At 46.8% G+C, this 10,129-nt stretch overlaps 1 protein-coding gene across 1 annotated transcript in view; it reads right to left on the minus strand.

Moving 5' to 3' along the window:
* The window catches only part of LOC135829945 (hemicentin-1-like), a 54,488-nt gene extending 46,186 nt beyond the window's left edge, over nucleotides 1–8,302 (minus strand). Inside the window, exons 1-6 of the mRNA XM_065342338.1 lie at nucleotides 7,797–8,302; nucleotides 6,074–6,100; nucleotides 4,672–4,719; nucleotides 4,291–4,338; nucleotides 1,816–1,863; nucleotides 9–56 (exon numbers count right to left, since the gene is read on the minus strand). Coding sequence (XP_065198410.1) covers nucleotides 9–56; nucleotides 1,816–1,863; nucleotides 4,291–4,338; nucleotides 4,672–4,719; nucleotides 6,074–6,100; nucleotides 7,797–7,878 — 301 coding nt within the window. The 5' untranslated portion in view covers nucleotides 7,879–8,302. The remainder of the gene's footprint in view (nucleotides 1–8; nucleotides 57–1,815; nucleotides 1,864–4,290; nucleotides 4,339–4,671; nucleotides 4,720–6,073; nucleotides 6,101–7,796) is intronic.
* Nucleotides 8,303–10,129: the final 1,827 nt, after the last annotated feature.

A 10,129-nucleotide genomic window follows, 5' to 3' on the forward strand; every position in this document is an offset into this window, starting at 1 on the left:
AAACTTACTGTCACTAAATACGGCGGTGTTGGATGAAGGTGTCATATCAGTTGTACCTAGAGTAGACACATCGAGACGATGCACAATGAACATTGAAAATGTAATGATGTGGCATTGCCCAAGTCATAACATGGTCATTGTATCTAACAATGGCAGTACAGTACATAGCTACACGATTGTAAAACGTCATAGGCATGAGATTCCTGGTTTCATTTTTAAAAAGGGCCGATATGTAATGTAAAGAATTTGAGTGCAGCAATGAATTGCAGCACATGCTAGCTGCTTACAAGATGGCACAACTTACCGTAATTGAACATGTCTGTGTCTGTCACAGGTGTAGCATCAGTGGTACATAGTGCATGGATATAGGCAATGAGAAAGTGCATTCAAAAAATTCGACGGGTTAGCGTACCGGGCAGGTCAAGAACAAGGAGTCGTACAACTCCCTGGTCAAGAACAACCTTTCCGCTTCCGTGGGACGCCACAACAGGCATCATATGCGGCTCCTTAACCCCTTTAGCGCGAGCGTCGTACTAGAACGACGCACATGAGTTGCATGCCCCACGGCCGTCGTACTAGTACGACGCGCGCTGTACACTGTACGGTGAACCTGCATCTCATAGTCGTGGGGTCCGTGTTGAGTCCATAGTGACTTGTTCAAACTATCGTAACTCACTCAATACTTGGTCGATTCTCACAATCGAAACATGTATCTGCAAGAGAAAACTCTCAGCTGGCGATAGAAACAATCGCTGAAGCGATGCGACTACCGGTTGTTGAGATATGCGACTCGACACGGCAAATTTCAACTCGATTTTTTAGCGCAGTCTGCAGAACGCGTATTTTCCATCATGGATCCTTTTTGCGCTACCTGCTGCCATGGAAACAAGATTCAAATGATGGTAGTGGATCCCGTGAGTCCTCACAAAAAATTGAGCTCGATACGAGCAAGGAGACCGAAACGGCAGCTGAATATTTGAGCTTGGTTAGTCTTGGCCATGCTCAAGTCTGTCGAGCGCGTGGATGAAGTTTGCCAGACTGTAGCACGGGGTTTTGGTTTCACTCCGAGCTGGGTTTGATACCAGTTTGTCCCTCATCTCAAGACCTTTCCAGGAAGCTCACTATCGTGGAATTCGTCCAAGGGAAGGTAAAGTTATCGATCCTTGAGCAGCTAGTACTTTCATGGGAAAACGCGACTTTTACAGGTGTTGACGTGGGGCGCGCTCAGGTAACGTCGTGCTAAAGAGGTTAACGATTGGGAAGGATAGATCAGATCCACCAACCATAGGCCAAAGGTTTTAGACCAACCCACTGTGCCTGTCTGCCTGCCCCACTGTGCCTGCCTGAAAGTGTGTGCATTAGACACAATACAATGATGGGCAAGCCTGGCTTGATTAAGCCGGGAATAATCAATGCTGATCAAAAGACAGAGAAAGAGAGAGGAACTTGAAAGACGGGGAAGTAGACAAAAGAGACGGAGGGGAATCAAAAAGGTAGTCGAGACAAATATATGGGAGATAGAGACACAGAGATAGATAGATAGAGAGATAGAGAGACAGACAGAGACAGAGACAGAGAGAGACGGACAGACAGACTGACTGAAAGCGAAATACCCAGATGTAGACAAAACCAGATACACAGACAGAGACTGAGCAATAACCAGCAGCATATTTACTGCCTGAAGTAGAGACAGAGACAGAAACAGAGGTAGAGACAAAGAGATAAGGAGAGAGATCAGTCTTTAAGATGATAATGGCAGACATCAATTCCCTGCTCTTCACAGAGGTCCTCTGGTCATTCTACGGTAGAACTTACTATCAGTTAGTGCGGCAGTGTTGGACACAGGTACCATTTGAGTTGTACCTGGTGTTAAAATCGAGAACATGCAAAATAATCACAACAAAGGTATGATCTAACAGGGTCAAAACAGTGCCATGATATCCAACAGCAGCAGTACAATACATTAAGAGAGCATGTCTGAGAATACCAAAGTATGTGTGCAAGTGGATCTCTCCGATTTCGCTCAAAATTTGCAGGTAGGTTCCCTTTGGGGTGTGGATCGATTATGCAAAGCCCTTGAAAAAGTTTCTGAAGGGAACCTTGAAATTTGCATACCCCTCAAAAATGGCCGAAATATCACATTATTTATGGGTCTAGAAACGAGTCACGCCACAGCGTATACGAACAAGCTATGAACAAAACTCCATCAAGCCAACATTGTCTCACCTTAGAAGAGTTCCTGGAGCAGTACCGCTTAGCCACGCCAGCATCCCAGAACACGAGGTCCATCACCCCCTGACGCCACAAATGATCGTCTTGAAAATAGCCAATTTACAAGCGCTGGCAAAACAGCCAGCTACGTCCTCAATTGGCCAGAACTATACACCGGCAGATAGTAGAACACCTCTTCTAGCGCTGAGGACATGTCCCCCATCTTCCTTTTGGGGTTTCCTTGAAATAAACTTTTTTGAATTTTTCCACTCGACCATGCTGAAATACGGCCAAAGTCATACCTGCGCCACCAATAATTTTTTGTGCGACTGTTGCTGCAAAAGTGACTGAAGGCCTGAGCGCAATTTTTGAATTTTATTGCAAGATGCACGGTGAAATCACGTGCCTTGTGACGCAAGTGCGCTTGTTACTCGCCTTGAACGCCCGTTGGTCTGGAAGTGATCACACTTGTGTTGTTACGGCGCTCAAGAACACGCTGACCGTGTTGTAGGCCTACGAACCGGGACTTTCCCTGACCATGTAGGTCGAAGACCAGTGAAATGATGATGAAATCACATTCTTTATGACGTAAGAAATCTCTCATGCAGTTCACGCGACAAGTGCGTGCAGCCAGTGCTGCTCGCGTGCCAGTCAGCACAAAGGGACCGAGCTAGTCGCTTTTGTCGAGCATCGACATGAAAACAAGGGACTTTTACTGTTGGACTATGTTAGGGATTGCAGGAGGTAAGTGTGAAAGACGAATAACTCTCCATGCTGTACGGAGCATATTCCAACGGCTTGCTGCCATTGCAACACTCCTAGGACAGTTTGTGGGGGTTCTCAGCAGTTCAAGCAGGAAATGAAGCTCATCTTACCTCTGCCATCATGGTCTGTTCCGAGTAGCGTTCCAGGCACATTCGCGATCGATGGCCGCGTAACGTGATGCAGGAAGCGTCATCCTAGGTCGCAGAGCACGCGATCTCACCGTGCATCTTGCAATAAAATTCAAAAACTGCGCTCCGGCCTTCAGTCACTTTTGCATCAACAGTCGCACAAAAAATTATTGGTGGCGCAAGGAGAAGCTTGTCGTTTGGAGTGACAAGTGATCACCGCTGCTTTTCCTTGTCAGAGTCAACACTACACTTTGTTCTGCGGCCTTGGGAGTAGTGTTGGAGTAGAAATTGCTGAGGAGACGTCGCGGAGTAGCGAGCTTTCCTGCGCAGGTATGACTTTGGCCGTATTTCAGCATGGTCGAGTGGAAAAATTCAAAAAAGTTTATTTCAAGAAAACCCCAAAAGGAAGATGGGGGACATGTCCTCAGCGCTAGAAGAGGTGTTCTACTATCTGCCGGTGTATAGTTCTGGCCAATTGAGGACGTAGCTGGCTGTTTTGCCAGCGCTTGTAAATTGGCTATTTTCAAGACGATCATTTGTGGCGTCAGGGGGTGATGGACCTCGTCTTCTGGGATGCTGGCGTGGCTAAGCGGTACTGCTCCAGGAACTCTTCTAAGGTGAGGCAATGTTGGCTTGATGGAGTTTTGTTCATAGCTTGTTCGTATACGCTGTGGCGTGACTCGTTTCTAGACTCATAAATAATGTGATATTTCCGCCATTTTTGAGGGGTATGCAAATTTCAAGGTTCCCTTTAGAAACTTTTTCAAGGGCTTTGCATAATCGATCCACACCCCAAAGGGAACCTACCTGCAAATTTTGAGCGAAATCGGAGAGATCCACTTGCACACATACTTTGGTATTCTCAGACATGCTGTCTTAACATATGACCCAACCAATCCGTAGGCCTGAGATTCCTGGATTCTGGTAGCATGCAGAGATCCAATGTTGCTGTTCACTGTGAGCAAATGGAATACAGTAAAACCTGTGTAAGACGACCGCTCATGGGACCTTCAAAATGTGGTCTCTGTTACCAGGTGGTCTCCTTATCCAGGGTCATTTGACTGTAAATAGCATCCCGTGAATATGGCTGCAGTGGTCTTCTCGGACAGGTGATCGCCTTATCCAAGTGGTCGCCTTGACAGGTTTTACTGTACATGCCATTTTTTCAGAGAATTTCAAAACTTACTTTCATTGAACGAATCTGTGCCGGTTACCGGGACAACTGCCGTAGTACCTTGGGTAAGCAAAGAGATGGCAGCAGTCCACAATAGACAGCAAGGGTTGGGGACATGATGAGCCCAATATGCACATTACTGAGAAAAATATTACTTGCACAGTGCAAAGCTACGTATTCCTCTGGCGGTTATCCGAGAAAAGTAGGGTACACACTGGAGTACTCATTTCATGACTCTCTGGCAGACGAGATTATGTGTAAATGGGCATATTACAAAACTGCGCCCTTATCTCAGACCGTAGGTTTGAATCCGGCTTGACTACATGCTATGATTCTTTATGATGCTAGAAATCCCCATATGTAACAACTGTTCAGGGCATGGCAGAAACTTACTCTCATTGAAGATGTCTGTGCCGGTAATAGGTGGGAAATCGGTGGTATCTAGTGCAAGAACATTGACAACGATGGTGTGCAGTTGATTATTACACGGTGAGACCGGACGTACGCACTGCACACCTAACTATGACAATATTGTTGCTGTCTCGGAGTGAGAGAGAGAGAGAGAGAGAGAGAGAGAGAGAGAGAGAGAGAGAGAGTGACAGACAGACAGACGGACAGACAGACAGACAGAGAGACAGACAGACAGACAGACAGACAGGCAGAGAGAGAGAGAGAGAGAGAGAGAGAGAGAGAGAGAGAGAGAGAGACAGACAGAGAGAGAGAGAGACAGAGAGAGACAGAGAGAGACAGAGAGAGAAAGAGAGACAGACAGATGGACGTACGGATGGAGAGAGAGAGAGAGAGAGAGAGAGAGAGAGAGAGACAGAGAGAGACAGAGAGAGATAGACAGTTAGATAGAGAGAGGGGGGAGAGGGAGAAGGGAGAGAGAGAGAGGATAGAGATAGAGATATAGCTTGTAAAAATAGAGAGATAGAGAGATGAAGGAGATATGAGAGAGTTTATACACACGCAGAAACACCCAAAAATAAACACCCACACCAGTGGCGGATCCAGGATCCGAAACAAGGGGGGGGGGCACACTACAGGCTCAATGGAACAAGTTTACTTTTACAATGACTTTTGTGATACTCGAACAAGGTAAGTTGCTTCCTTCTCTTCATTTTCGAACTGCTGTAAAACAACAACGAGGTTCTGGAACGCCAAGGCAAGTGAAGTTTGCAAGGCAAGGGCAGGAAAATCTACGCATTGCCATGCAAAGTTTTGGACTGTGTACTTGCACTTGCACTTGCACCGTCTTTGTTTTCGTACTACGAGTACAGTGCAGTACTAGACCAAAACCGTAGTTCTGGTGCGCACGGATCGCGGATCGCTGAATACAGATTGACGCGACGAGAGTTGACAGTTCACAAGTTCAGTACACGCGTACCGCGTATCGATCTACGGACCCGGTGAACCAGTGCATGAATGTGTACAGTGCATGCAGTACAGCGACTGGGACCTTGTCATCCACACAGGAAGTGCGCGCGAGCTCGGTTTCGATCGAGATCAGTAAAAAAAAAAAGTCGGTCGGCGCTTCTGAAGGGGGAGCACGTGCCCCCTTCGCCCCCCCCCCCCTCTAAATCCGCCACTGTACACACACAAACACACACAAGCACACACAGACCCTCACCCCCACATACACACACACACACACACACACACACACACACACACACACACACACACACACACACACACAAACGAACCAATATACAATTCTTCATATCCTCTTTATTTTCACGACTCGGAAAGGAATATCATCTAGTCAAACCTGGCATTTGAGCGTGGATCTCACCATTGGTTTGTGCCCTGATGGTGACGCCTGAGCAAGGAATACAAAAGACATGCAAAGTACTTGCTTCAATGTTGAACGGTTGTAAGGTATGCACAGTGCATAGTGCTAATACAAATGCCTGTGGTTAAGTATGTGCCTGTGTGTTTGTGCATTGTGTATCTTGGCACATGTGTGTCGGGGGGGGGGGGGGGTTGAGGCATGCATGGATTGGTAGGTTGGTGTCAGGGTCCATCTCAATGAAGAATAGAGGATCGTGTGAATCCCAAGAAGTAACACCGCAAATTACTTGACCATCAGCTCACGTGCACTTGAAGAATTGTTTTGGGATGCGTCTGGGTTAGGGGTGTGCAGATAATGCTCGAAAAAGTGGCAGATTCCGCTCGAAAAGCAGTGAAATTGGCAGAACCATAAAAAACCTTATGGTGGGCAATTCCTCGAATTCTGCTCCATTTCTTTATCCGCATACCAAACATGCATGAAACGTACCAGAAAAAGTACCGAACTCTGCCAATTTTTCTGTAGGCATTATCCGCATATGCCTAGTCTGGGAAGGAAATCGTTGGACTGTCTGACTGTCAAACACTGCTTTCGGAAATCATTGCCCTGTCCTTTCCCGGGTTCATAATAATTATTCCCTGCTATATCTCAAGGTAATGATACCTGCCTACCACAGATAAAGTGCATGCTAGTGAAGCTTTATAACCATCCGCTGTGATTGACCAACCCACCCTAGTGTCAAGTATCGTCATGGCAGAGGGGGGGGGGGGGGGGGTGGTAGGGGGGGGGGGGTAGGGGGGAGGGTGAAATGCGGCTATCCTACTGCATGTATCAGGGATCAGCTATGAATAGTTAGGACAGTATACCTAGCATATTATGTATACTAATCCCAACCAGGTCACAAGTGATCCAGTGTTCTTTTCCAAATGGATCTAAGAACCGCCCCCCCCCCCCCCCAACTGGGTGGCTTACCCAGCTGACCCGCCTGACCCGGCTCAGGAGCAAACACTGCCTAAAAGCCGTCAAATCTTTCTTTCGGGGACCCACTGAGTGCGGTGAGGTGATTAACTACTTTCCATGTCCACCGAGAGTTGTGGGTTCAGTGATTGGTAACCTTTGGGTGTTTCAATAACAATATTGGCCTCAGTTTGAAGTCATTGTCTTTCATTTTCCAAACCTCAGAATTGCAAGACTAATGTTTTAGTGTAGGATGTACACAAGTTTTTCTTGTAACTAGCCCTATATACACCAGAGGTCACATTGCAAGTTTTCGTAGGCGCGCAATACAATAACATAGAATCCCGCGGATAAGCCTACCCGCGTATAAGCCCATGCTCGCGCATAAGCCCTTGTCAAGTCCGAACATCACGAAGCTTTTTTTTGTACATTTGAACACAATCATCGGTTGTTTTTGTTTGCACAGTGGTTTTCGGCAAAGTGCTTCTCACTTCCTTGGTACTTTTCAATGCACAATTTTGATGTAAGTGTATGCCCATGCCTGCGTATAAGCCCATGTTCTTGTATACGACCACGGAAATATCCTTGTGAAACAGATAAGCCCATGGGGTTTTCCGCAGGATTCTCCAGTACTCATTCATGAAGCACCTTCCACTTCTCCGCCTCCAGAGGATGTTTTAGTGTAGTCATGATTAAATTGGCAAATTTAGTCATGTAAACTCCAGTCCCACATTTTCTTTGAGACAGTCTACGCCTAAGACAAACTTACTTGAGAGAGCCACTACCACCACAGTCCAGCCGAGCCATATCAACCGGCTTGGACTCGTGGCCGGAGCCAGGAGCCCACGCATCAGCTCCAGCTTTGCACTCAACAACTACATGTGTGATGTGAAATACACAGTGCGGGAGCGCAGGTGCTAGCGGCCCCAAGCGCCGGAAAGAGGATATCCTCAAGAAAACAGCGATGGAATGTCCCAAATAAAATAATGCAGTACTAATACACGCCGGGACGTGGGTAGAAAGAACGACCAGAAAGAAGTCCTTCTCATTTGCTTCGCTCAACAACAGACTGGCACACATCTAGCTTCGCCCCGCACGTTCCATTCAAGTTCAAGGTCTCAGCTTGTGGATGGTCGTGGAAGGTGTGAATGCGCGACCATAACCCGCCACTTTCCAGGCTAGATCTAACTCAAAGGTGCGAATATCACACTCAGTCACGGACGGAGCTGGAGCGAGGTTGTAAACGTCTGATCTATTTGCTTGTGTAGAGTGTGAAGTCGAGTGGTCTAAAAAACTAAAAAGTCTAAAGGCCTGTGTAGCTCATGGTGTGCCCTCGAGGCGTGCAGACCAGGTGTTATGCACACTTCGTAGAGCAGAGTGTGTTCTTGCCAGAGTCGCTCGGAGTTCAGTAGAGGCCAGAAGTAGTCGTAGACGGGTTCAGCCTCTTTCATTTCCTGTAACACGTAGATTTGGTGCTGTTTTGTTGTTCGGTAGATCTACGTGCTGCGATTACGCACGCGTAAATGTACACGACGACAGTGACGTGTAGGAGACTAGAGGTGGACCTACTGTGTCTGTTTTCTGTCAGAAGTAACGGATACTTTATGATTGTCACATTCAGTCACGGACATACTGCACTGCGTAGATCTACTGGCCTGTGATTTAACTCGGGCACGTGCATGACAGTGGCAACATATCGACTAATGTATGTGAGGCAAAGGCGACATCGTCAAGTGTCAGGAAGAGTGCCTAGCGCCTGGGCTAAATCCAATGAAGGGCTTTCAAGACTCCTTGGTTCAGGGTCACTCGCATTGCCCAGGCCCTACCAAAATGATGCAAGCTGTATTCAGCGCGTGGACCGCTTCGTAGTCATCCTCATTCCGTAACGTGTTATGCGCTCCTATATAGATCTTCATGACTACTGTAGCATAGAAGTGAAAATCACATCATGTCACTCACCTGCGTCCAGACTTGCACTCCACGTGACAGGTGCGTGATTTGTTATGACAAGATGACATGTTTGACAACTGCCAACTGAGGAGGTGCACAATGGTCCGTGAACACTGCACAACAAGGGCGTTCATAGAACTTAGCAGAGTTGAAATGCTTTGGGCTACCCGATCCAATTATTACGACTTTGGGGCGAGAGATGCAGCTGTTAATTTGGTATGGAGCAGATTTTCATGCCACAACTCACACTCGTTTTTACCCTCAACTCACCCTCTACCCTGGTGCGTCTTGCGTCATGACGTTGCCCTCAGATCACTGAATGGGTGAGAATCAAGTCTGTGTTCACTGGCGCGAATTCGCTCACACTAACTCCGTCTTGCAAAAGCCATAACAATTATTATTATACTGCTGCCCAATGAAATCGCTGCGCCTTTCCACAGGCCTAGACTACAGGGCTTTGCAGCACCCGTCGCACACTTGGCTCCTGGTCTCTGAGTGTCAGTGCACTTTAAACATTGTGTTCAATTATATGACTGTACAATAGTCTAGTGCCCGTGGTGTGCTTCACTGTCCGAAGAGTGCTCAATGCCCATGTAGGGCAGAGCTTTGTACACAAGAGAGAGTTTGGAAGCTTTGTTACAACTCTGAGTTTCACGTATTACTACACGTAATACTACGCCTGATGATCGTAGTAATACGTGAAACTCAGAGTTGTAACAAAGCTTCCAAACTCTCTCTTGTATGACTGTACAATATGTACTTGTGCACAAAATTGTAGCAGTCACTACCGCCTAATGATCGCATCATATGTGAAACTCTGAGTAACAGCAAGATGGTTTTCCTTGCCCACCTCTGAGTGCAAGGGTACATCTTGCTGTTACTCAGAGTTTCACATAGGGGTGAGTATAAGCATTTTACGAGCTTCACACGCCTGCCGCTCTCTTTGAAAATCTTCAGCTCCCCTATGTACATGACTGTACATTTAGATCTATCTACCCATGTGCATCATTAGTACATGTACATGTACATGTACTGATGTAGCTAACTTGCAACTACATGTACTACAATGCGGGGTTCAACACTACTACGGATGGTGTATGGTATGCATTGTGTTCACAAGGCACTTAATGGTCTTCTATGCTAGTTCATTGC

Source organism: Sycon ciliatum, chromosome 13 (assembly GCF_964019385.1).
Source record: "Sycon ciliatum chromosome 13, ocSycCili1.1, whole genome shotgun sequence".
Classification (NCBI taxonomy): domain Eukaryota; kingdom Metazoa; phylum Porifera; class Calcarea; order Leucosolenida; family Sycettidae; genus Sycon; species Sycon ciliatum.